The sequence below is a fragment of the Balaenoptera ricei genome, chromosome X (genome assembly GCF_028023285.1).
Source record: "Balaenoptera ricei isolate mBalRic1 chromosome X, mBalRic1.hap2, whole genome shotgun sequence".
In the NCBI taxonomy this organism is placed as follows: domain Eukaryota; kingdom Metazoa; phylum Chordata; class Mammalia; order Artiodactyla; family Balaenopteridae; genus Balaenoptera; species Balaenoptera ricei.
The window spans coordinates 50,272,519-50,299,381 of NC_082660.1; the positions used below are offsets into that span (position 1 = coordinate 50,272,519).

The window sequence follows — 26,863 nt, forward strand, 5'->3', positions numbered from 1 at the left end:
AGCCCACACTGCTCCTTTTCTTTGCTTTTAGTGAAAGTTGACCCCACCTCCATGTCTCCACTGGAGATCCCAAGTGACAGTGAGGAGAGTACAATTGAGAGTGGATCCTCAGCCTTACAGGATATTCAGGTACAAGAGTAAGTACTTTTATCTTTACTTCAGGTCTGTCTCTGTGTATATATGTGTGTGTCTGTGGTAAAAGTGGAACAAATTCTCAGACACAATAGTAAGAATTTGAGGACAACAAAATATAGGTAAACTGCCTTTTCAGTGAAGGTATGAGCTTGTATGCACACATGTGCGTGGACATGGATGTTATGACACAGTAATGTTTTAATTGTAGATCATCAATCTTTACCCTTGGAAAATTTGCAAATTTCCTATAAAGTACAGTTGCATTCTGTTTCTCTCTGTAAGTTTAAAGCAACCTTATCATTGGCTTGTGTTTTAGCAACCATGTTGGATGAAAAATACATTTCTTTAAACCTAAGAATGAAGCTTATTAGAGTGAAATGCTCATACTGCTTGGGAACAGAAACCACCCAAAGAAACATTACCACCTTCTGGGACCTGTATTTACTGAGCAGAATGGCTAAGTTGAGGGAATTGCTTGAGCTATTTCAATTATTGGGGGGGGGGGGCTGGTATTAAATTTGCATAAATTAAATGCATGTATGAGGTGATCCCATTATATGTAAGTCCATTTATTTAGCCTCCACTTTAAAATCACTATTTGGCCTTATCTCTCTTTCTTTGCTCAGACCAGCAGCAATGAGCCAAATGCAGGGAGAAGAGTCCCTTGACTTGAAGAGAAGACGGATTCACCAGTGTGACTTTGCGGGATGCAGCAAAGTGTACACCAAAAGCTCTCACCTGAAAGCCCACCGAAGAATCCATACAGGTCTGCCCACCTCCACCCTACCCCCAACACACACACACACACACACACACACACACACACACACACACACACACAGAGTCTCTGAGAGACAGAAAGAGAAGAAAGTCTTGAAACAAAGGTTGATCTATTTATACTCATGGGCACAGGTTCCATTCATGGCTTTTATCCCTATGTCTTGTTTCTACTCTACGGTAGCTTTCATGAAACCAGCCTAAGAAAACACTAAACCTGGTGTCTTCTGAATAGTTATAATTCCCATTGAGCACCTGTAGGTCTTTCTAATTGGGAAGTCATAACACTTATAAGAAGATTAAGGCAGATAAGACTCCCTCCCTTGCTACCAGAGCCCCACAAGTTTTATTGAGTATTGAAAAGTACAGTGAAATTAAAGCAGGCTTTTGGAGCTCAGCATCATTTACCAACCTATAATATATCTTTGTTCTCATTAGAAATGAAAGGTGGACATTAGAAAGAATAAGTAAAGCAGACCTGGGGGCTTAGGGCAGGGGCTGGGGGAGTGAGCAAACTGCCCCATCTGAAGGAGAACTATCACTCAACTCCAAATAAGTATTACAAAATCTCCCAAATTAAAAAAAAATCAAGATTTTTATGTGAAACATCCTAGATTTTGAACATTGGCATGTAATTAAACAAATTTTATAACACCATAGATTCAAAGAAACCTGCCTATGGGCCAGAAATAGCTTTTCAGTCATCAGTTTGTACCCTCTCCTTGAAGACTCCTCATCCCCAATCATCTCCAGCTCAGAAGTGAGACTTGGACACCCTGGACTAGGAAGGGGACCTCTTTTCTTGTAAACATATACTGTATTAGAGTTTGTATAGAACCCAACCTTGGTATGCAACCTGGGTATACTTTTTTTCTATTACTGGTATTCCACAGGTTCTTTGGAACTGAGACAGCTGAAGAAATGCCTGCTTTATTGCACTCTAAAGATTGGGGTTCATTGCGAGGTGTTACAGAGAGTGATAACCTTGTCTCTGGTAGATATTCTCAGCAGAGAGCCATGAGGCTCTAGCTTATCTGGATACCACCTCTAGTATGCAATGCAGCCCTTCATCTCCTTTGAGCTTACAGTCATGTAAAGCAGAAAGTACAGATACAACAATTTCCATTAAACATACAGTTAAGCCCCAGTTTTTAATAACAGCATCACCCATTCACTCAGGCTCAAAATTAATGATTGATTCTTAACATTCTCTGTGCCCCCAGTTATGTGTTTCTAAAGTTCTATTATTTCTTTCTTCAAATAGCTCTTTTATTGAGGATGTAAACATAATAGCCAAGAGCATACACTGTGAAACTACACTGTCTGAATTTGACATCGCAGTCTATCACTCATTAGCTGAAAGTTACTTCATCTTTCTTTGCCTCAGTTTCCTTATCTGGGAATATTAATAGTTTAAACACTTAGAATACTGTCTGACATATAGTAAACTCTCAATAAATGTGAGCTATTATTTGTATCCTTTCAATTCCAGTCTCACTTCCACACAGTTAGGCTTTCTGTCTTAATTTATTCTTTTTCTCCTCCAACTTTATAGTTGAAAATTAAAATTGTTCATATTTAAGATGTAAAAATGGGTGATTTGATATGTATGCATTCTGAAATATTCACCACAAACAAACTGATTAACCCATCCATCACCTCACAAAGTTACCTTGTGTGTATGTGTGTGTGCCTCGTGAGAATACCTAAGATACATCCTCTTAGCAAATTTCAAGTATACAATATTGTTAACTACAGTCACATTGTTGTACATTAGATTTCTAGGACTTATTTATCTTGCAGAACTGAAATCTGTACCCCAGACCAACATTTCCCCATATCCCCACCTCAAACCCAGGTTAGCAAGATTCTATACTCTGTTTCAAAAAGTATGACATTTTAAAAAAAATTATAGTTGATTTACAATACATATTAAGTTCTGGTGTACAACATACTGATCCAATATTTCTTATAGATTATACACCACTTAAAGTTATTATAAAATATTAACTATATTCCCTGTGCTGTACAATATATCCTTGTATCTTATTTATTTTATAAATAGTAGTTTGTACCTATTCATCACCTACCTCGATCTGCCCCTCCCCCTATATTCCTGTCCCGCCATTCCTCTTCCCATTGGTAACCACTAGTTTATCCTCTATATCTGTGATTCTCTTTCTGTTTTGTTATATTTATTCATTTGTTTTATTCTTTTAGATTCTACATGTAAGTGAAAACTTATATTTGTCTTTCTCTGTCTGACTTATTTCACTAAGCATAATACTGTCCAGGTCCATCCACTTTGTTTCAAATGGCAAGATTTTATTCTTTTTTATGTCTGAGTAATATTCCACTGTGTGTGTGTGTGTGTGTGTGTGTGTGTGTGTGTGTGTGTGAGTGTACCACATCTTTTTTTATTGAAGTATAGTTGACTTACAATATTGTATTATTTTCAGGTATACGGCATAGTGATTTAGTATTTTTGCAGATTATACTCCATTATAAATTATTACAAGATAATGGCTATAATTTCCTGTGCTATACAATATATCCTTGTTGCTTATCTATTTTATACATACTAGTTTATATCTCTTAATCTCATTCTCCTAATTTACCCCTTCCCCACTTCCCTTCCTGCTTTGGTAACCACACGTTTGTGTTCTACACGTGTGAGTCTGTTTCTATTTTGCATATACATTCATTTGTATTATTTTTTAGATTCCACATGTAAGTGATATCATAAAGTATTTGTCTTTCTCTGTTTGACTTATTTCACTAAACATAATACTCTTTAGGGCCGTCCAAGCTGCTGCAAATGGCAGAATTTCATGCTTTTTTATGCCTAGCAATATTTCATTGAGTATATATACACTTCTCTATCCATTCTTCTGTTGATGGACGCTTAGGTTGCTTCCATATTTTGGTTATTGTAAATAATGCTGCTATGAACGTTGGGGTGCTAGTCCAACGTTGAAAATACTAGTCTTTTCAAACTAGCATTTTCATTTTCTTCAGATATATACCCAGAAGTAGAATTGCTTGGATCATATGGTAGTTCTATTTTTGTTTTTTGAGAAACCTCCATATTGTTTTCCATAATGGTTACACCAATTTACATTCCCACCAAAAGTGTACTAGGGTTTCTTTTTCTCCACATCTTATCCAACATTTGTTATTTGTAGACATTTTGATATTAGCCATTCTGAAGGGTGTGAGGTGATACCTCACTGTGGTTTTGATTTGCATTTCCCTGATGTTTAGCGATGTTGAGCATTTATTTCATGTGCCTGTTGGCCATGTGTATGTCTTCGGGAAAATGTCTTTGCAGGTTTTCTACCCATTTTTTCATTAGGTTCTTCTTTTTTTATATGAAGTTTTCATGAACTGTATATATATATATATATATATATATATATATATATATATATATATGATTTTACACCTTATTAGACATACTGTTTGAAGATATTTTCTCCCATTCAGTAGGTTACCTTTTCATTTTGTAGATGGTTTCCTTGGCTGTGCAAAAGCTGCTAAGTTTAATTAGGTCCCATCGGTTTATTTTTGTTTTGTTTCCTTTGCCTGGGGATACAGATCCAAAAAAAAAATATTGCTACAAATTATGTCAAAGAGTGTCACCCCTATGCTTTCTTCTAGACGTTTTATGGTTTATGGTATTAAATTTCGGTCTTTAATACATTTTGATTTTATTTTTTATATGGTGTTAGAAAATGCTTTATTTCATTCTTTTATATGTAGCTGTCCAGTTTTCCCAGCACCACTTACTGAAGAGACTGTCTTTTCCTCATTGTACATTTTTGTGTCCTTTGTCATAGATTAATTGGCTATATGTATATGGGTTAATTTCTGGGCTCTCTGTTCTGTTCCACTGATATATGTGTCTGTTTTTGTACCAGTACCAATCTGTTTGGATTACTGTAGCTTTGTAGTATAGTCTAAAGTCAGGGAGTATAACACTTTCAGTTTCATTCTTTTTTTCTGAGGATTGCTTTTGCTATTCAGGGTCTTTTGTGGTTCCATATAAATTTTAGGATTACTAGTTCTAGATCGGTGAAAAATGTCATGGGTATTTGGATAGGGATTGCATTAAATCTGTAGATTGCTTTGGGTGGTATGGATATTTTAACAATATTAATTCTTCAAATCCAAGAACATGGAATATCTTTCCATTTTTTGTATTATTTTCAAATTTCTTTATCAATGTTTTATAGTTTTAGAGTATAGGTCTTTCATCTCCTTGGTTAAGTTTATTCCTAGGTATTTTATTCTTTTTGATGTGATTGTAAATGGGATGGTTTCCTTAATTTATATTTCTTCTCATTCATTATTAGTGTATAGAAAATCTACAGATTTCTGTATATTAATCTTGTATCCTGTAACTTTACTGAAATCATTTATCAATTCTAATAGCTTTTTGGTATAAACCTCAGGTTTTCTATGTCATCTGCAAATAGTGACAGTTTTACTTTCTCCCTTCCAATTTGGATGCCTTTTACTTCTTTTTTTGTTTAACTTCTCTAACATGAATTTCCAATACTATGTTGAGTAAAAGTGGCAATAATGGGCATCCTAGTCTAGTTCTTTGTATTAGAGCAGGGGTCCCCACACCCGGGCCACTGACTGGTACCGGTCTGTGGCCTGTTAGGAACCAAGCTGCACAGCAGGAGGCGAGTGGTGGGCAAGCGAGTGAAGCTTCATCTGTATTTACAGCTGCTCCCCATCACCTGCATTACTGCCTGAGTTCCTCCTCCTGTCAGATCAGTGGTGGCCTTAGAGTCTCATAGGAGCACGAACCCTACTGTGAACTGAGCATACGAGGGATCTAGGTTGCACACTCCTTATGAGAATCTAATGCCTGATGATCTGAGGTGGAGCTGAGGCAATGATGCTAGTGCTGGGGAGCAGCTGCAAATACAGATTATCATTAGCAGAATGGTTTGACTGCACAGAGACCATAATAAATCAATTGCTTGCAGACTCATATCAAAACCCTATCAATGAGTGGCAAGTGAAAACAAGCTCAGAGCTCCTACTGATTCTGCATTATGGTGAGTTGTATAATTATTTCATTATATATTACAATGTTATAATAATAGAAATAAAGTGCACAATAAATGTAATGCACTTGAATCATCCCGAAACCATCTCCCCCACCCCGGTCCATGGAAAAATTGTCTTCCATGAAACTGGTCCCTGGTGCCAAAAAGGTTGTGGACCACTGTATTAGAGATAAAGCTTTCATCTTTTCATCATTGAGTATGATGTTAACTGTAGGCTTGCCTTTATTATGGTGAGGTATATTCCCTCTATGCTCACTTTTTGAGAGTTTTTATTATAAATAGATGCTGAATTTTGTCAAGTGCTTCTTCAGCGCTTATTGAGATGATCTCATGATTTTTATTCTTCTTTTTGTTAATCTGTTTTGATTGATTTGCAAATATTGAACCATTCTTGCAACCCTGGAATAAGTCTCACTTGATCATAGATCCTTTTTACGTACTGTTGGATTTGGTTTGCTAATATTTTGTTCAGGATTTTTACATCTATATTCATCAGAGATATTGGTGCATAATTTTCATTTTTTAGTTTCTTTTTCTGGTTTTGGTATCAGGGTAATGGTGGTCTCGTATAATGAATTTGGGAATACTCCATCCTTTACAATTTCTTTGTATGGTTTGAGAAGAATCGGTATTAACTCTTCTTTATTTTTTTTAGATTTATTTTACTTATTTTATTTTTGGCTGCATTGGGTCTTCATTGCTTGCGTGTGGGCTTTCTCTAGTTGCAGCGAGCAGGGGCTACTCTTCATTGTGGTGAACGTGCTTCTCATTGCAGTGGCTTCTGTTGTTGCAGAGCATGGGCTCTAGGCACATGGGCTTCAGTAGTTGCAGCACATGGTCTTAGGAGTTGTGGCTCATGGGCTCTAGAGTGCAGGCTGAGTAGTTGTGGTGCATGGGCTTAGTTGCTCTGCGGCATGTGGGATCTTCCCGGACCAGGGCTTGAACCCATGCCCCTTACATTGGCAGGCAGATTCTTAACAACTGCACCACCAGGGAAACTCTAACTCTTCTTTAAATGTTTGGTAGAATTTCCCTTTGAATCCAACAGACCTTGATCTTTTGTTTGCTGGGAATTTTTTTTGTTTTTTTGGTAACAAATTTAATTTCACTACTAGTGATCAGTCTGACTAGGTTGTCTATTGCTTTCTAGTTTAGTTTTGGAAGGTTGCATGTTTCTAGAAATTTGTCCATTTCTTCTAGGTTGTCCATTTTGTTGACATATAACTGTTGATAGTTTTCTCTTTTAATTTTTTTATCTCTCTGCAATTCATTGTTATTTCCTCCTCTTTCATTTGTTTTGTTTATTTGTATCCTCTCTCTTTTCTTTTTGAAGAGCTTGCCTAAAGATTGATCAATTTTGTCTATCTTCTCAAAAAAAACTAGGTCTTAGTTTCATTGACCATTTCTATTGTTTTGTTTTTGTTTATGTTTTGTCTCCATGTTATTTATTTCCTCGCTGATCTTTATGATTTCCTTTCTTCTGCTGACTTTGGGCTTTCTTTGTTCATCTTTTTCTAATTCCTTTAGATGGAAGTTTAGATTGTTTTTTTGAGATTTTTCTTGTTTCTTCTGGTAGGCCTGTGTTGACAAAACTTCCCTCTTAGAACTGCTTTTGCTGCATCCCATAGATTTTGGAAAGTTGTGTTTCCATTTTCATTTACGTGGAGGTACTTTCTGATTTCCTCCTTGATTTCTTCATTGAACCATTAGTTTTTGTAGAAACCTGTTGTTTGGTCTCCATGTGTTTGTGCTTTTCCCATTTTTCTTCTTGTAATTGATTTCTAGTTTTATACCATTGTTGTTGGGGAAAAGTACATGATATTATTTCTATCCTCTTAAATTTATTGAGGCTTCTTTTGTGGCCTAGCATGTGATCTATCCTGGAGAATGTTCCATGTGCACTTGAAAAAAATGTGTATTTTGCTGTTTTGTGATCAAATGTCCTATAGATATCTATTAAGTACAACTGGACTATTGTGTCATTTAAGACCACTGTTGCCTTATTGATTTTCTGTACAAATGGTCTGTCAATTGCTATAAGTGGAGTGTTAAAGTCCCCTGCTATTATTGAATTATTGTCATTTTGTTTTATGTATTTAGGTGCTCCCATATTGGGTTCTTATATGTTAACAAAATATCATCTTCTTGTATTGATTCCTTTATCATTATATAATGCCTTTGTTTGTCTTTTGTTATGGCCTTTTTTTAAAAGTCTCTTTTGTCTTTGAGTATTGCTACCTCTACTGTCATATTTATTCCATTTGTATGAAATATCTTTTTCCAACCCCTCAGTTTCCATCTGTGTGTGTGTTTAACTCTGAAGTGAGTATCTTGTAAGCAGCATACACATGGGTCTTGTTCTGGTATTCAGTCACCATACTTTTTTATTGGAGCATTTAGTCCGTTGACATCTGAAGTAGTTATTGATAAGTATGTACTTATTCCCATTTTATTACTTGTTTTCTGTTTGTTTTTGTAGTTCTCTGTTCATTTCTTCTTCTGTTTTTCTTCCCTTGTGGTTTGATGATTTTTTTTAAGTAGTATTATTGTATTCCCTTATTTTTTATTTTTTTGGTCTCTACCATAGGTTTTTGATTTGTGGTTAGCATGGGGTTCATATATGTTAATTTATAATTATATCTACTCTTTTAAACTCAGTCGTGGGCTTCCCTGGTGGCGCAGTGGTTGGGAGTCTGCCTGCCGATGCAGGGGACGCGGGTTCGAGCCCTGGTCTGGGGGGATCCCGCATGCCGCGGAGCGGCTGGGCCCGTGGGCCACAATTGCTGAGCCTGCGCGTCTGGAGCCTGTGCTCCGCAGCGGGGGAGGCCGCTATAGTGAGAGGCCCGCACACCGCGATGAGGAGTGGCCCCCGCTTGCCGCAACTGGAGAGGGCCCTCGCGCAGAGGCGAAGACCCAACGCAGCCAAAAATTAAAAAAAAAAAAAAATTAAACTCAGTCGTTTAAGTTCAAACACATTCTAAAAAATCAGCATTTTTTACTTCCTTCCCCAACATTTTGGGTTTTTTGACGTCATATTTTGCATCTTCATGTTTATCTCTTAACTGTTTATGTAGTTATAGTTGCTTTTATAATTTGTTGTCTTTTTAATCTTTGTACTGGCTTACTTAATTGGTTGATCTTCAATCCTTACTATATATTTGCCTTTCCTGGTGGGATTTTCCCTTTATAATAGACTCTTACTTCTTTTCCACTTAGAGAAGACCCTTTAACATTTCTTTTTTGGTAGGTTTAGTATTGATGAACTCTTTTAGTTTTTTCTTGTCTGAGAAGTTCTTTATCTCTCTGATTCTGAATGATAATCTTGCTGGGTAGAGTATCATAGGTTGCAGGTTTTTTTTCCCTTTCAACACTTTGAATATATTATACCACTCCTTTCTTGCCTCCAAAGTTTCTGCAGAGAAATTAGCTGATAGTCTTATGGAGGTTCCCTTGTATATGATTTTGTTTTTCTATTGATTCCTGTATAATTCTGTCTTTAACTTTTGTTATTTGTAAAAATATGGTATGTCTTGGTGTAGATCTGTTTGGGTTAATCTAGTTTGGTACCCTCTGTGCTTCCTGTACTTGTATATCTGTTTCCATCTTTAAGTTTGGGAAGTTTTCAGCCATAATTTACTCAAATACATCTTCAATCCCCTTCTCTCTCTCTTCTTCTTCTGAGACCCCTATAATGTGAATGTTGCTATGCTTAATGTTATCCCAGATATTTTACACTATTTTTATTTTTAAATTTGTTTTTCCTTTTGCTGTTCTGATTGGGTGATTTCCATTATTCTACCTTCCAGATCACTTATGTGTTCTTATGTATCACTTAATTTGCTATTCATTCCTTCTAGTGTGTTTTTTATTTCACTTATTTAATTCTTCAGTTCTGAATGGGGCTTTTTAAATGTTTTGTACTTGTTAAAATTTTTACTGTGTTCATCTATAATCTTCCCTAATTTACTTAACATTTTTGTTACCAATGCTTTGAATTCTTTATTTGTCAAATTGTTTGTTTCATTATTCATTTTTTTCAGGTATATTCTCTTGCTCTTTTGATTGAGAGCAGTTCCTCTGCCTTTTCATTTTGCTTAAATTTCTCTGTCTCTATTAATTTAGGTGAAACAGTTACCTATTACTTTCTTGAAGGGGTGTTCTTATGTGGGAGTGCCCTGTACAGAATGTGTGTGCCCAATGCCTTTGCTTGGAGAGCTGGATTTGATGTGGATGCAAGTCATTTCTTTCCCCAGGGTGTGCTGGCAGCTATCACTTTGGTGGGGCTGGAGATGGAGAAGCTAGAGATGGAGCTGGGTGTGAGGTGGAACTTCCCCTCTGCTCAGTAGCCATCATGGCCCTATCAGGGGTGGGGTCTGATCCCATGTTGCTGGAGCAGAAGCCCTGAGGGTCAGGCTTGAGCTGTCTCTGTTTAAGTGTGTGTTTTCCCTTCTCCCAGGATTGCGGTCCTTGTCCCAGAGGGGCAGAGTGCTGAAGCAATGTGACTCTGTGCAAGCTCTAGGCTCGTGTCAGCTACAGACAGAGGTTGAAGCTATCTCCATTTTACTGCCTGTGGAGGCACCCACAATTGTTTGCCTTGCTTGGCTCAGACAGAGCATTGGATGGAAGTCCCCTTTGTCCCTCACAGCTGATTTAGTCCCCAGCTTCTGCTGCACCCACCCAGTTGCGGAATCATAATGCAGGGCAGGTGGGAGTCCTGTGGGGATTCTCAGCATATACAGGGCATGAGCTGTGGTAGAGCGGCTGCTGTCAGAGTTTTGGGCTACATCTGATGCACTGCTTGAGTAAGCACTAACAATAGCTACCACTACTCTACACAGGCTCTCCTCTGGGAATCAGTAGCCTCTGCATTCTACAGCCAAGTCTTCTTCCTGGTCATGGCAACCCTAGATCCAGTGCGGCACTGTGACAAGAAGTGAGCAGGCCAAAGCATTTGCTGGGTTCAGGCTGGGATGCATGCAGAGAAGGCCATGGAAACCTGGCAACCATTAGATCAGTCTTCTCTCCATCCTGCCTCAGAGGCAAGCCAGCATACACACGTGCTTATCACTAGTGAAGTCCAGGCTTCCCACAGCCCTCCTGTTAGTCCAATCATTCCTCCAACCAACCAAGTGAGCTCATCTCTCCTGCTCAGGAGTCCAGGACTTGGGTGCCCAATCTGTGGCTCTCATGGCTCATTTCCAAGGGCTGGTGCATTCTCCCCTTCCTTCTGAGGCCCTTCCCAGGGGCACAGATCCTGACCTAATCACTTTTCTTTCCTTCCTACCACATTATATGTGGATCTTTCTAACAGCCTTGGTTGTATAGGAGTCTTTCTGCCAGTTTTCAGCTAGCTTTCCATGTGACTTGTTCCATGTATAGTTGAATTTTTGTTGTGTTCATGGCGAAGATGAGCTCGATGTCCTCTTACTCCTCCATCTTGATCAATCCCCCTCTTGCTGCATTTAGAATTCTCTCTTTATGTTTAATTTTTTCCATTTTCATTATGAAATGTCTTGGTATGGATCTCTTTGCATTCATCTTGTTTAGGACTCTATGTGCTTTCTGTACCTGGATATCTGTTTCCTTCTTCACATTTGGGAAGTTTTCAGCTGCAATTTCATCAAATTCATTTTTGACACTTTCTCTCTCTTTTCCCCTTCCAGAAGCCCTATATTGTGAATGTTAGAACATTTGATATTGTCTCAAAGGTCCCTTAAACTACCTTAATTTTTTTTAATTGTTTTTCTTTTTGCTGTTCTGATTGGGTGATTTCCATTATTCTACCTTGCAGATCACTTACACATTTTTCTGTATCACTTAGTCTGCTGTTATTTTTTTCTAGTGAATTTTTAATTTCAGTTATTATATTCTTCAGTTCTGACTGTTTTTTAAAATATTTTCTAGTTTCTCATGAAATTCTAATATGTTCATCTGTTCTTTTCGCAAGTTCATTTAGCATTTTATTAGTAATGCTTTGAACACTACTTCTGATAACTCATTATTATTTTTTTTTAAATAAAGCAGTGTGTACATGTCAATCCCAAACTCCTTAACTATCCCTCCCTGCTACCTTTCCCCCTTGACAACCAAAAGTTCATTCTCTAAGTCTGTGAGTCTGTTCCTGTTTTGTAAATAAGTTCATTTGTATCATTTCTTTTTGATTCTGCATATAAGTGATGTAATATAATATTTGTCTTTCTCTGACTTACTTCACTTAGTGTGATAATATCCAGGTCCATCCATGTTGCTACAAATGACATTATTTTATTCTTTTTAATGGCTGAGTAATATTCCATTGCATATATGTACCACATCTTCTTTATCCAGTCGTCTTTTGAAAGACATTTAGGTTGCTTCCATGTCATGGCTATTGTAAATACTGCTTCAATGAATATTGGGGTGCATGTATCTTTTTGAATTATGGTTTTCTCTGGGTATATGCCTAGGAGTGGGATTGCTGGGTCATATGGTAGTTTTATTTTTAGTTTTTTAAGGAATCTCTGTACTGTTCTCATAGTGGCTGTACCAATTTACATTCCCACCAACAGTGTGGGAGGCTTATCTTTTCTCCACATCCTCTCCAACATTTATTGTTTGTAGATTTTTTGATGATGGCCATTCTGAATGGTGTGAGTTGGTACCTCATTATAGTTTTGATTTGCAGTTCTCTAATAATTACTAAGGTTGAGCATCTTTTTTAATGTGCATTTTGGCCATTTGTATGCCTTCTTTAGAGAAATGTCTATTTAGATCTTCTGCCCATTTTTTGTTTGGGTTATTTGTGTTTTTGATATTGAGCTCTATGACCTGTTTGTATATTTTGGAATTAATCTCTTGTCAGTTGTTTCATTTGCAAATATTTTCTCCCATTCTGTGGGTTGTCTTTTCATTTTTTTTGAAGGTTTCCTTTGCTATGCAAAAGTTTTTAAGTTAAATTAGATCCCTTTTGCTTATTTTTCTTTTTATTTTCATTACTCTAGGAGGTAGATGAATAAAGGTCTGCTGCAATTTATGTCAAAGAGTGTTCTGCCTATACTTTCCTCTAAGACTTTTATAGTGTCCAGGCTTACATTCAGGTCTTTAATCCATTTTGAGTTTATTTTTCTGTATGGTGTTAGGGAGTGTTCTAACTTCATTCTTTTACATGTAGCTGTCCAGTTTTCCCAGCACCATTTATTGAAGAGACTGTCTTTTCTCCATTTTTTATTCTTGCCTCCTTTGTCATAGATTAGGTGACCAGAGGTGCATGGATTTATCTCTTGGCTTTATATCCTATTCCCTTGATCTATATTACTGTTTTTGCACCAATACCATACAGTCGTGATTACTATAGCTTTGTAGTATAGCCTGAAGACAGGGAGCCGGATTCCTCCAGATCTGTTTTTCTTTCTCAAGATAGCTTTGGCTATTTGTGCTCTTTTGTGTTTCCATACAAACTGTAAAATTTTTTGTTCTAATTCTGTGAAAAATGCCCTTGGTAATTTACAAGGAATTGCACTGAATCTGTAGATTGCTTTGAGTAGTATAGTCATTTTGACAATATTGATTCTTCCAATCCAAGAATATCTTATATATCTCCATCTGTTTGTGCCAACTTTGATTTCTTTCATCAGTATCTTATAGTTTTCTGAGGACAGGTCTTTTGTCTCTTTAGGTAAGTTTATTCCTAGGTATTTTATTCTTTTCGCTGTAACGGTAAATGGGATTGTTTTCTTAATTTCTGTTTCTGATCTTTCATTGTTAGTGTATAGGGATGCAAGGGATTTTGTGTATCAATTTTGTAACCTGCCACTTTACTGAATTCACTGATTAGCTCTAGAAGTTTTCTGGTGGCATCTTTAGGATTTTCTATGTATAGTATCATGTCATCTGCAAACAGTGACATTTTTACTTCTTTTCCAGTTTGGATTCCTTCTATTTATTTTTCTTCTCTGATTTCCATGGCTAGGACTTCCAAAACTATGATGAATAATAATGGTGACAGTGGACATCCTTGTCTTGTTCTTGATCTAAGAGGAAATGCTTTCAGTTTTTCACCATTGAGAATGATGTTTGCTATGGGTTTGTCACATATGACCTTTATTACGTTGAGATAGGTTCCCTCTATGCTCACTTTCTGGAGAGCTTTTATCATAAATCATTGTTGAATTTTGTCAAAAGCTTTTTCCGAATCTATTGAGTTGATCATATGGGTTTTATTCATCAGTTTGTTAATATGGTGTATCACATTGATTGTTTTGTGTATATTGAAGAATCCTTGCATCTCTGGGATAAATCCCACTTGATCAGGGTGTATGATTCTTTTAATGTGTTGTTGGATTCTGTTTGCCTGTTTGTTTTTTTTTTTTTTTGAGGATTTTTGCGTTTATGTTCATCAGTGATATTGACCTGTAATTTTATTTTGTGTGGTATCTTTCTCTGGTTTTGGTATCAGGGTAATATTGGCCTCATAGAATGAGCTTGAGAATGTTCCTTCCTCTGCAATTTTTAGAAGAGTTTGGGAAGGATAAGTGTTTTTTCTCTAAATGTTTGATAGAATTCGCCTGTGAAGCCATCTCGTCCTGGACTTTGGTTTGTTGGAAGATTTTTAATCACAGTTTCAATTTCATTACTTGTGATTGGTCTGTTAATACTTCCTATTTCTTCCTGGTTCAGTCTTGGAAGGTTTTACCTTTCTAAGAATTTGTCCATTTCTTTCAGGTTGTCCATTTTACAGGCATATAGTTGCCTGTAGTAGTATGTTATGATCCTTTGTATTTCTGTGGTGCCAGTTGTAACTTCTCCCTTTTTATTTCCAATTTTATGATTTAAATTCTCTCCCCCTTTTTCTTGATGAGTCTGGATAAAGTTTTATCAATTTCATTTATCTTCTCAAAGAACTAGCTTTTAGTTTCATTGATCTTTGCTATTTTCTTTCTCTCTATTTCATTTATTTCTGCTCTGATCTTTATGATTTCTTTCCTTCTTAGTTTGAGTTTTGTTTGTTCTTCTTTCTCTAGTTGCTTTAGGTGTAAGGTCAGATTGTTTATTTGTGATTTTTCTCGTTTCTTGAGGTAGGATTGTATTGCTATTAACTTCCCTCTTAGAACTGTTTTTGCTGCATCCCATAGGTTTTGGGTCATCATGTTTCCATTGTCATTTGTTTCCAGGTATTTTTTGATTTCCGCTTTGATTTCTTCAGTGATCCATTGGTTATTTAGTAGCATATTGTTTAGCCTCCTTGTGTTTGTGTTTTTTACAGTTTTTTTCCTGTAATTGATCTTTAATCTCATAGCATTGTAGTTGGAAAAGATGCTTGATATCATTTCAATTTTCTTAAATTTACCAAGGCTTCATTTGTGACCCAAGGTGTGGTCTATCCTGCAGAATGTTCCACATGCACTTGAGAAGAAAGTGTATTCTGCTGCTTTTGGATGAAATGTCCTATAAATATCAATTAAGTCTATCTGGTCTAATGTGTCATTTAAGGCATGTGTTTCCTGATTAATTTTCTGCCTGCATAATCCGTCCATTGGTGTAAGTAGGGTGTTAAGGTCCCCCACTATTATTGTGGTACTGTTGATTTCCCTTTTTACAGTTGTTAGTATTTGCTTTATGTATTGATATTCTGCTATGTTGGGTGCATAAATATATACAAATGTTATATCTTCTCCTTGGATTGATCCCTTGATCATTATGTAGTGTCCTTCCTTGTCTCTTGCAACAGCCTTTTTTTAAAGCCTATTTTGTCTGATATGGGTATTGCTACCCCAGCTTTCTTTTGGTTTCCATTTGCATGGAATTTGTTTTTCCATCCCCTCACTTTCAGTCTGTATGTGTCGCTAGGTCTGATGTGGGTCTCTTGTAGACAGCATACATATAATTCTTGTTCTTGTATCCATTCAGCCAGTCTATGTCTCTTGGTTGGAGCATTTAATCTATTTACATTTAAGGTAATTATCAATATGTATGTTCCTATTGCCATTTTCCTAATTGTTTTGGGTTTGTTTTTGTAGGTCTTTTTTCTTCCCTTCCTCTTTTGTTCTGTTCTCTTGTCTTTCTTGCCTAGAGAGGCTCCTTTAGCAATTGTTGTAAAGATGCTTTGGTGGTGCTGAATACTCTTAGCTTTTGTTTGTCTGTAAAGCTTTTGATTTCTCCATCGAATGTGAATGAAAGCCTTGCTCGTTAGAGTATTCTTGGTTGTAGGTTTATTAAACAAATGTCATAAAGAAAGAAAAAGAAAGACATCATAAATTATAAAGGGATCAATACAAGAAGATAATATTACACTTGTTAAATTTATGCACCCTATATTGGAGCACCTAAATATATAAAATACATACTAAGGGACATAAAGGGAGAAAGGGACAGTAATACAACCATATTAGGGGCCTTTAATAACCACTGACATCAATGGACAGATCATTTAGACAGAAAATTCAATAAGGCACCAGAGGTCCTAAACGACACAGCAGACCAGTTGAACTTAACTGATATCTACAAGACACAATATCCAAAAAACAAAACAAGGCAAAACATCAAAATACACATTCTTTTCAAGTGTGCATGGAATGTTCTCTAAGGTAGATCATATACTAGGTAACAAAACAAGCCTCACAAATTTAAGAGGATGGAGATAATTTCAAGCATCTTTTCTGACAACAGCAGTGTGAATCTAGAAATTAAACACAGAAAGAAGAACAGAAACAGAACAAACACGAGGAAAATAAACATGCTACTAAAATAACCAATGGGTCAAAGATGAAATCAAAGAAGAAATCAGAAAATACCTAAAGACAAACAAAAATGAAAACACAACCTCACAAAATGTATCGGATGCAGCAGAAGCAGTTCTAAGAGGCAAGTTCATAGCAATACAGGACTTCCTCAAGAAACAAGAATAATCAAATAAACAACCTAACCTACTACCTAAAAGAATTTCAAAAAAGAAGAACAAACAAAACCAATGGTCAGCAGAAGGAAAGAAATAATGAAGATTGGAGGGGAAAAAAATAAAATATATATTTTTAAATAATAGAAAATGTCAATAAAACCAAGAGCTGTTTTTTGGGGGTTTTTTTGTTTGTTTTTTAAGATAAACAAAATCAACAAAATCTAGCCATGCTCACCAAGAAGAAAAGAGAGAGGACCCAAATAAATAAAATAAGGAATGAAAGAGGAGAAATACCTGATAACACAGACATAAAAAACATTATAAGAGAATACTATGAAAAGTTATGTACCAAAAAGGTGGACAACCTGGAGGAAATGGACAAGTTTCTAGAAACATACAGCTTGCCAAAAGTGATTCAAAAAGAAACAGATAATTTGAACAGACTAATCACTAGAAGTGGAATAGAATTTGTAATTTTAAAAACTCCCTGCAAACAAAAGTCCAGGTACAGATGACTTCACTGGGGAATTCTATCAAACATACAAAGAAGAGCTTATACCTATCCCTCGGAAACCATTCCCCAAAAATTTAAGAGGATGGAACACTCCCAAATTCATTCTATGAAGCCACCATCACCCTGATACCAAAACCAAAGACAGTACAAAAAAAGAAAAAGAAAAAGAAAATTACAGGCCAATGTCTTTGATGAATATTCAGGCAAAAATCCTTAACAAAATACTAGCAAACCAAATCCAACAATGCCTAAAAAGGATCATGCACCATAATCAAGTTGGATTCATTCCAGATGATTCAACATTTGCAAATCAATCAGTGTGATACACCACATTAACAAAAGGGAAGACAAAAACCACATGATCATCTCAATAGAGGCAGAGAAAGCATGTGACAAAATTCAACATCCATTCATGATAAAAACTCACAAAAGTGGGTATAGGGAGAATGTTTCTCAACATATTAAAAACCATTTATAACAAACTCACAACTCAATGGTGAAAAGCTGAAAGCCTTCAAGCTAAATTCAGGAACAAGACAAGGACGCCGACTCTCACCAATTCTATTCAACATAGTATTGGAATTTCTGGCCACCACAATCAGACAAGAAAAAGAAATAAAAAGTATCTAACTTGGAAAAGAAGAGATAAAACTGTCACTATTTGCAGGTGAAATGATCATCTATATAGAGAGAGAACCCTATAGTCTCCACACAAAAACTATTAGAACTAACAAATGAATTAAGAAAGTTAGCAGGATACAAGATTAATATACAGAAATCTGTTGCATTTCTTTACACTAACAATGAAAGAATACCATTTAAAGTCACATCAAAAAGCTTTAGGAATAATCTAAACCTAGGAGGTGAAAACTATAAAACATTCATAAAGGAAATTGAAGAGGATTCAAAGAAATTGAAAGATATTCCATGCTCTTAGATTAGAGGAATTAATATTGTTAAAATGACCATATTACCCAAAGCAATCTACAGATTTAATGCAATCTTTCTCAAAGTACCCATGACATTTTTCACAGAACTAGAGCAAATAATCCTAAAGTTTGTATGGAACTACAAAAACCAGAATTGGCACAGCAATCCTGAGGCAAAAGAATAGAGCTGGAGGCATAACCCTTCCAGAATTCAGACTATACTAAAAAGCTACAGGAAACCAAACACTGTGGTATTGGCACAAAGACAGACATATAGCTCAGTGGAACAGAATAGAGAGCCCAGAAATAAACCCACACTCCTATGGTCAATTAATCTATGACAAAAGAGGCAAGAACATACAATGGAGAAAAGACAGTCTCTTCAACAAGTGGTGTTGGGAAAGTTGGACAGTTTAATATAAATCAATGAAATTAGAACACTGCATTACCCCATATACAAAAATAAACTCAAAATGGTTTAAAGACCTAAATATAAGACATGACACCATACAACTCCTAGAGGAGAACATAGGCAAAACATTCTTGGACATAAATCATAGGAACATTTTCTTAGATCAGTCTCCCAATGCAAAAGGAAAAAAGGCAAAAAATAAGTTGGACCTAATTAAACTTAAAATCTCTTGCACAGCAATGAAAATCATAAAGAAAATGAAAAGACAACCTATGGAATTGAAGAAAATATTTGCAAATGATGCAACCAACAATGGGTTAATTTCCAAAATACACAAACAGCTCATACAACTCAATATCAAAAGAACAAACAACCCAATCAAGAAATGGGCAGAAGACTGAAAAAGACATTTCTCCAAAGAAGACATACAGATGGCCATCAGGGACATGAAAAGATGCTCAACATTGCTAATTATTAGAGAAATGCAAATCAAAACCACAATGAGGTATCACCTCACACTGGTCAAAATGGCTATCATCAAAATCTACAAATAATAAATGTTGGAGAGGGTGTGGAGAAAAGGGAACCCTCTTATATTGTTGGTGGGAATGTAAATTGGTGCAGCCACTGTTGAAAACAGTATGGAGATTCCTTTAAAAACTAAAAGTAAAGCTACTATATGATCCAGCAATCCCATTCCTGGTTATATATCCAGAAAAGATAAAAACTCTAATTTGAAAAGATACGTGGACCCCATGTTCATAGCAGCACTATTTACAATAGCCAAGACATGGGAAAAAAAACAGTTACCCATCAACAGAGGATTGGTTTAAGAAGATGTGGTATATATATAATGGAATATTACTCAGCCATAAAAATGAAATATTGCCATTTGGAGCAACATGGATGGACCTAGAGAACATTATACTTAGTGAAGTAAGTCAGACAAACACAAGTATATGATATCACTTGCATGTGGAATCTAAAAAGTAATACAAAAGAATCTATATACAAAAGAGAAACAGACTCACAGACATAGAAAACAAACTTATGGTTACCAAAGGGGAAGGGATTACGGGAGGGATAATTTAGATTTATGGGATTAACAGATACAAACTACTATACTTAATATAGATAAGAAACAAGGATCTACTGCATAGCGTAGGGAGTTATATTCAGTATCTTGTAATAACTTGTAACGGAAAATAATCTGGTAAGAAATATACATGTATAAGTATAACTTCAAATATATATATATATATTTATATATATATATATATTTACAATGTTGTATTAGTTTCAGGTGTACAGTGAAATGATTCAGTTCATTTTGCTCTACACCTGAAACTAACACAACATTGTAAATCAACTATACTTCAATAAAAGAAAAGAAGCTTCCCCCTATGTTTACTTCTGTAATTTTATGGTTTCTGGTTTTACATTTTAGATGTTAATCCATTTTGAGTTTATTTTTGTATATGATATGAGATAAGGGTCCAATTTCATTCTTTTGTATGTGGATATCCAGTTTTTCTAACACCATTCATCAAAGACATTCTTCTCCCATTGTTTGTTATAGACACGTTGTTGAAGATCAATTGACTGTAGATGCATGTATTTCTATCTGAGCTCTCTATTCCATTGGTCTATGTCTCTATTTTTATGTCAGTACTTTACTATTTTGATTACTGTAGCTTTGTAATATATTTTGAAATCAGGAATTGGAATGCCTCCAACCTTATTCTTTTTTATCAAAATCGCTTTGGCTATTCAGGGTCTTTTGCAGTTCCACATGAACTTTAGAATTCTTTTTTCTATTACTGTAAAGATCACCTTTGGGGTTTTGATAGGAGTCACATTGAATCTGTAGGTCATTTTGAGTTATGGATATTTTAACAATATTAATTTTACCAATCCAAGAACATGCAATATCTTTCCAGATGGAAAGATGTCTGTGCCTTCTTTAATTTCCTTCATCGGTGTTGTATAATTTTCTGTGTACAAGTCTTTAACCTCATTAGTTAAATTTATTCCTAAGTATTTTATTCTTTTTGTAGCTATTTTGAATTGTATTGTTTCCTTCATTTCTGTTTCAGATACTTTGTTGTTTGTGTTTAGAAACATGAGTGATTTTTCTCTTTTGATTTTGTATATTGCAAATTTACTGAATTCTTTAATTAGTTCTAAATTCTTTAATTAGGTCAGTTTTTTGTTGGTTTAAAATTTGGTGTTGTTTATGTATATGATCATATCATCTGTAAATGAAGATAACTTTTTTCTTCCTTTCTGTTTTGGGTGCCTTTCTTTTACTGAAGTGTAGTTGATTTACAACGTTGCATTAATTTCTGCTGTAGAGCAAAGTGTTTCAGTTATACATATGTATACATTCTTTTTATATTATTTTCCATTATGGTTTATCACAGGATATTGAATATAGTTCCCTGTGCTATACAGTAAGACCTTGTTTATCTACTCTCTATATAATAGTTTGCATCTACTAACACTAAACTCCCAATCCATCCCTCCCCCACATTCCCTCCCCTTTGGCCATAGTCTGTTCTCTATGTCTGTGAATCAATTTCTGTTTCATAGATAGGTTCATTTGTGTCACATTTTAGATTCCACATATAAATGATACCATATGGTATTTGTCTTTCTCTTGCTTACTTCACTTAGTATGATAATATCCAGGTCCATCCATGTTGCTGCAAATGGCATTATATCATTCTTTTTTATGGCTGAGTAATATTACATTGTATATATGTACCACATCTTCTTTATCCATTCATCTGACTATGGACATTTAAGTTGTTCCATGTCTTGGCTATCGTGAATAGTGCTGCTATGAACATAGGGGTTGCATGTATCTTTTTGAATTTTAGTTTTGTCCAGATATGTGCCAAGGAATGGGATTGCTGGATCATATGGCGACTTTACTTTTAGTTTTTTAAGGAAACTCCATACTGTTTTCCATAGTGGCTGTACCAACTTACATTCCCACCAACAGTGTAGGAGGGTTCCCTTTTCTCCACACCCTCTCCACCATTTGTTGTTTGTAGACTTTTTAATGATGGCCATTCTGACCAGTGTGAGGTGGTACCTCATTGTAGTTTTGATTTGCATTTCTCTAATAATTAGCAATGTTGAGCATCTTGGGTGCCTTTTACTTCCTTTTCTTGTATAATGCTCTGGCTACGAGTTCCAGTACTATGTTGAAAAGAAAGGGGAAGAGTCGGCTTCCTTACCTTGTGCTTAGGACAAAAGCTTTTAGTTTTTTGCTATTGATTATGATGTTAGCTGTTGTCATGTATGTCTTGTGTTGAAGTAAGTTCTTATATACCTATTTTGTTGAGCATTTTAATTGTGAATGGATATTGAACTTTTTCAAGTGCTTTTACTCCATCTATTAAGATGACCATGCAGATTTTTTCTTAAATTTGTTAATGTGTTTTATCACGTTCATTGATTTAAGTATATCGAACCATCCTTGCATCATCCCAGGGATAAGTCCAACTTGATCATGGTGTATAATCCTTTTAATATACAGTTGAATTCAGTTTGCTAGGATTTTGTTGAAGATTTTTGCATGTATATTCATCAAGGATATTGGCCTATAGTTTTCTTATCTTGTGTTTTGTTTGGTTTTGATATCAGGGTGATGCTGTTCTCATGGAATGAGTTTGGAAGTGTTCCCTCCTCTCCCATTTTTTGGAAGATTTAAAGAGAATTGGTATAAATTCTTTGAATGTTTCGTAGAATTCACTTGTGAAGACTTCTAGTCCTGGGGTTTTCTTTGTTCAGAGATTTTTGATTACTGATTCAATTTCCTTATTTTTTATTGATCTATTCAGGCTTACTATGTTTTAATTCAGTTTCTGTAGGTTATGTTTCTAGGAATTTATCCATTTCTTATAAGTTGTCTAGTTTTTTGGCATATGACTGTTTATAATTGTCCCTTATAATCCTTTTTATTTCTGTGGCATCCATTGTAATGTCTCTTCTCTTATTTCTGATTTTATTTACTTCAATCTTCTATTACATTTATTCTTGATTCCTTCATCAAATCAATAAATGATTTGAGTACCTGTATGTGACAGACAATAGATTACACCAGTAGCCTTGTATTCATTGTAATCCATCTTGCATATCATGGCTAGATCATTTCAACGTTCAAATTTGATCAAGTCACTCTGGAGTTCAAACATGTTTAGTGTTGCACACTCCCCCCACCCCCCAACCACTGCCTTCTGGCAGTGGTGTACCAAGAGGGACAGGGCAGTGGGAGCTGTCATAGCTGGAAGGAGTATCTTATCATTGACTTACAACTGGAACATGATGATAACAAAGAGCAAACTTATAGTTTATTTTGTTTTAAAATTCTTTATAGTCAATGCCTATATCTGAGGCAGACTACTCTCGCTGCCCCCCTCTTTGGTATGTCACTAAATTTCATGCTAAAATCCAAATTCTTTACTCTGGCCTTTGTAATAGGGACCATCTCATGGAATTTCTGTAAAGATTTTTACAGAATTCAGGATGGCTGAGCCCATGCATCATTTATGGTACTTCCTACCAGCCCATGCCCCCAACTGACTGGGTTGCTTTTCACCTACTGTTCTACCCATCAAACCTACCCATGTTTCAAGCTTAATGCCTTCACACTAGCCCACAGATTATTAAGCCTTGGAACTTATATCATACTTTGTCACATAACTGATATGTACATTTTATATTATTAATTATTTTCCCTATGTATGTTTTGTTCTTCAACATCGATGATGTATTGATGAAGGTCATGAGTTGAGTTGTGCCACATGAAGTGCATTAGCACAAACAGGAGCCTGTTCAATGATAAAAAAAGGTAACAGCTTTTGCAATAGGAAAAATTGGTCTCCTTGTTGAATTCTGTAATCTGTGTATTCTAACAATGAGCTCTTGTCACCACAGGGTGTCACTGCTTTACAAGTCAAATTTTCTTCATTTGATTGTAGAGAAGATAGAAGTAGGAGAAATTCTTGAGAGATTGCAACAAAATGTATAGCAGTGTTTGGAGGTGTGGAGATGGAATAGAATTATATAGACCAAACTGAAAAATCCCATTTACACACTAAACACCATCTACAGTCTCATTCTCCTTTCCACTGGTAATTTGCTGTGTAGTCTTCCAGATCTTTTCTCTTTGTTTGGGGGTTGTGTGTGTGTGTGTGAGAGTGAGAGAGAGAGAAACAGAGAGACAGACACAGAGACACAGAGGTAGAGAAGTTTAGGAAACATAAATGGGATCCTATTCTGTGTGTGTGTATGTGTGTGGCGCATAGCCATTCAGTAGCTTTTTCTTTTCATTTTATAACATTTCATTGGCCATCTTTTGTTCTCACTACATCCAACTCTATCTCATTCTTCTTAGCAGCTAATGCAGCAATTTCTGTATATTGAAATGATTAGTAATTGGCATCTTTAATCCTCAAAATAGTTGCCTTGGTATTGTCCACAACTGTGAGTCAGAGTGAATTCCATTCTTTTGCCCATTGTTTGAAAGCTGTACAGTTAATTAGTAAGCACTTAGGAGGATTGATAAGTGTTGAGCAGTAAGTTGAAAAACAGCATATGCAAACCAGATTGCCACCAGAATTTAGAACAACATAAGATAAAATGCTCTGGAGTATTTATAAGGAGAAGAGGAGAAAGAGCCAGAGTAAGAAAGATCATTAAAATACCAATGCATTTTGTACAGGTTGGCCAAAACGTTCATTCGAGTTTTTCCGTAAGATGTTACAGAAAAACCCGAGCGAACTTTTTGGCCAACCCAATACCTTCATTATCTCTTATTTATGATTATAAAATTATACATGCTCATCGTAGAAGATGGGAAATAGAGGAACACATTAAAAAGAAAACAATCGTTACCCTAACCCCATAACCTTAACTTAACCATAGTTAATATTTATTTTTTGCTCATAGCTTCTTACCTTTTTACTTTTTATTATAAGATACAGCTACATGATTTTTAAAACATTCCAACAATACAGAAAAGTGAAAAGTAAAAAGAGAAAGTCCCCTTCTCACCTCATTCTCATCTTCTCTTCTCATTCTCATCCTCACTTTCCGGATATTCACTCACTGTTAATAATTTCTCTCATAATTTACATTTAAGTGTGTTGATATTGCCTTTATTCTGAGTATATAAATATGTGTTATGTGGCATATACACCATTATGGGGTTATACTGTGTTAATGTTTTTTATATTACTTTTTTTTTCATATAGTTTTCTACCCAAAGCATACATATTCCATATATAACCCAGGTGCAACCTGGGGATACTGAGCAAGCATGTAACTATTTCAAAAAGTTTGACTTGACACTTCTCCTCACCCCATTCCATGCCATTGAGTTTCTGATCTTTCACAGAAAAAGGCCTGTAGTCTTAACTGAAGACCCATTCCAGTGAACCACACATTCTTCCTGTGTGTATGGCTCTGTTTTAGACTATTCTTTTTTTGGAGCTATTAGAGGAGAAAATACAGTTACTACCGTGTGGTATAGTGGAAAATGTCAAAGATTTGGGTTTTGATCCCAGTTTTATCATTTACTGGCTGTGTTTAAAGGATAAAATGTTTCATACAACCTTGTGAGATATTTTTATCCCTCTTTAGAGATGAAAAAACAGAGATCCAGCCAGGGAGAAGTGACTTATTTAAGGTCACACAACTACTATGTACTAGAGCCAGGATTCAAGCAAAGGCCTGTTTGAGGCACAGCCTATGTGTTTTCCATTCAACCATCGTGGCTTCTCTTTGGGACTTCAGTAAAGGTGAAAGAGAACATGTCTTTAAAGTGATTGCTTAATTTTTTGACGTTATAAAAGGTTATGTACTCTGTTATCTTTTTGGAATCCAAACGTCTCTTATCTGACTCCCTTTGTTTTGTCATATTCCCTTTTTTAGGAGAGAAGCCTTATAAATGCACCTGGGATGGATGCTCCTGGAAATTTGCTCGCTCGGATGAGCTAACCCGCCATTTCCGCAAGCACACAGGCATCAAGCCTTTCCGGTGCACAGACTGCAATCGTAGCTTTTCTCGCTCTGACCACCTGTCTCTGCACCGCCGGCGCCATGACACCATGTGAGCGGCACAGACTGCACTAGAAGAGCTGCACTGGTCTCTTTCTTGTGTGTGTATGTGTGTGTGTGTGTGTGTGTGTGTGTGTGCGTGCGCGTGCGCGTGTGCGTGCAATGGGGTCATGACCATCTTTTCCTCTTTGACTCAGCTTGCCTCTGGGATGGGATTGGAACAGTTCACTGAGCCAGGCTGACGAAACTGGAGGAAAAGATAGCTGATCTTCCATGGGGACTCTTTATATTCCACCTTCATTTCTCCACTGACTAGTCCCCAGTTTTTTCAACCTCCGCATGGGTTGAATTCCAGTGCGGCACCCATGGTTGCCCCCCTCCCGTCCCTGTTATGAGATAGGACATTTTTCCTACAATAAGAAAACAGGAATCAAATTCAAGGCTGTGAACAAACATATGCTGCTTTTTGTTCTTATTTTCCTCTTGTTTTATAGAATTCTTACCCATATTCCTGAATCAGTACATCAAAGTGGTTGGTAGTGTCCTAAATTGACTTTTTTCAAGTTCCTAGACAGAAGAGGGCATAACATTGTAGTTGGCTGGTAAGTTTTACAGGGATTTGGGTCCTGAGTATAGGGCACATTCTCAGTGAATAAGCTGAGTCCCATACCAAGCTCAAAGGTTTTGTAAAGCCAATCCTATTTGTTCTTACAGTTTGGTTTTCAGACAGTGCTGGTGCTTCTTGCTTCTTTAGTCCATCAAAGGGAATGAACGGATCTTTTTGTCCTTCTCCTTTTCCTTCTCTTCTTCCTCCTCCTCCTTCAGGATTAAAGATTTTGCTGCACAATTACATTCTTTGTTTTGTTAAATTTGGACAAAAATTCAAAGCACACATTGACATGCCAGTAGGGTAAAAAGTGTTCCAGGAGAGTAAGTTGGGCAGTGGCAGGAACAAGTAGACCTAGGATGATCCTGGAAACAAATAGAGGAAGACATTTTTTGGATAGGATATCAAGAGTGCTCTAATCACAAGTCTCATTCAAATGGCAATCTGTTGAGACAGTGTCT

The 26,863-nt window shown here is 36.1% G+C and overlaps 1 protein-coding gene across 4 annotated transcripts in view; it reads left to right on the top strand.

Moving 5' to 3' along the window:
• The window catches only part of KLF8 (KLF transcription factor 8), a 291,207-nt gene extending 264,963 nt beyond the window's left edge, over positions 1-26,244 (top strand). For all 4 annotated transcript variants that reach the window (XM_059910244.1, XM_059910247.1, XM_059910245.1 and 1 more), the window contains 3 exons: positions 32-137; positions 762-901; positions 25,670-26,244. In XM_059910244.1, the coding sequence (XP_059766227.1) occupies positions 32-137; positions 762-901; positions 25,670-25,851 (428 nt within the window). In that variant the 3' untranslated portion in view covers positions 25,852-26,244. The remainder of the gene's footprint in view (positions 1-31; positions 138-761; positions 902-25,669) is intronic.
• Positions 26,245-26,863: the final 619 nt, after the last annotated feature.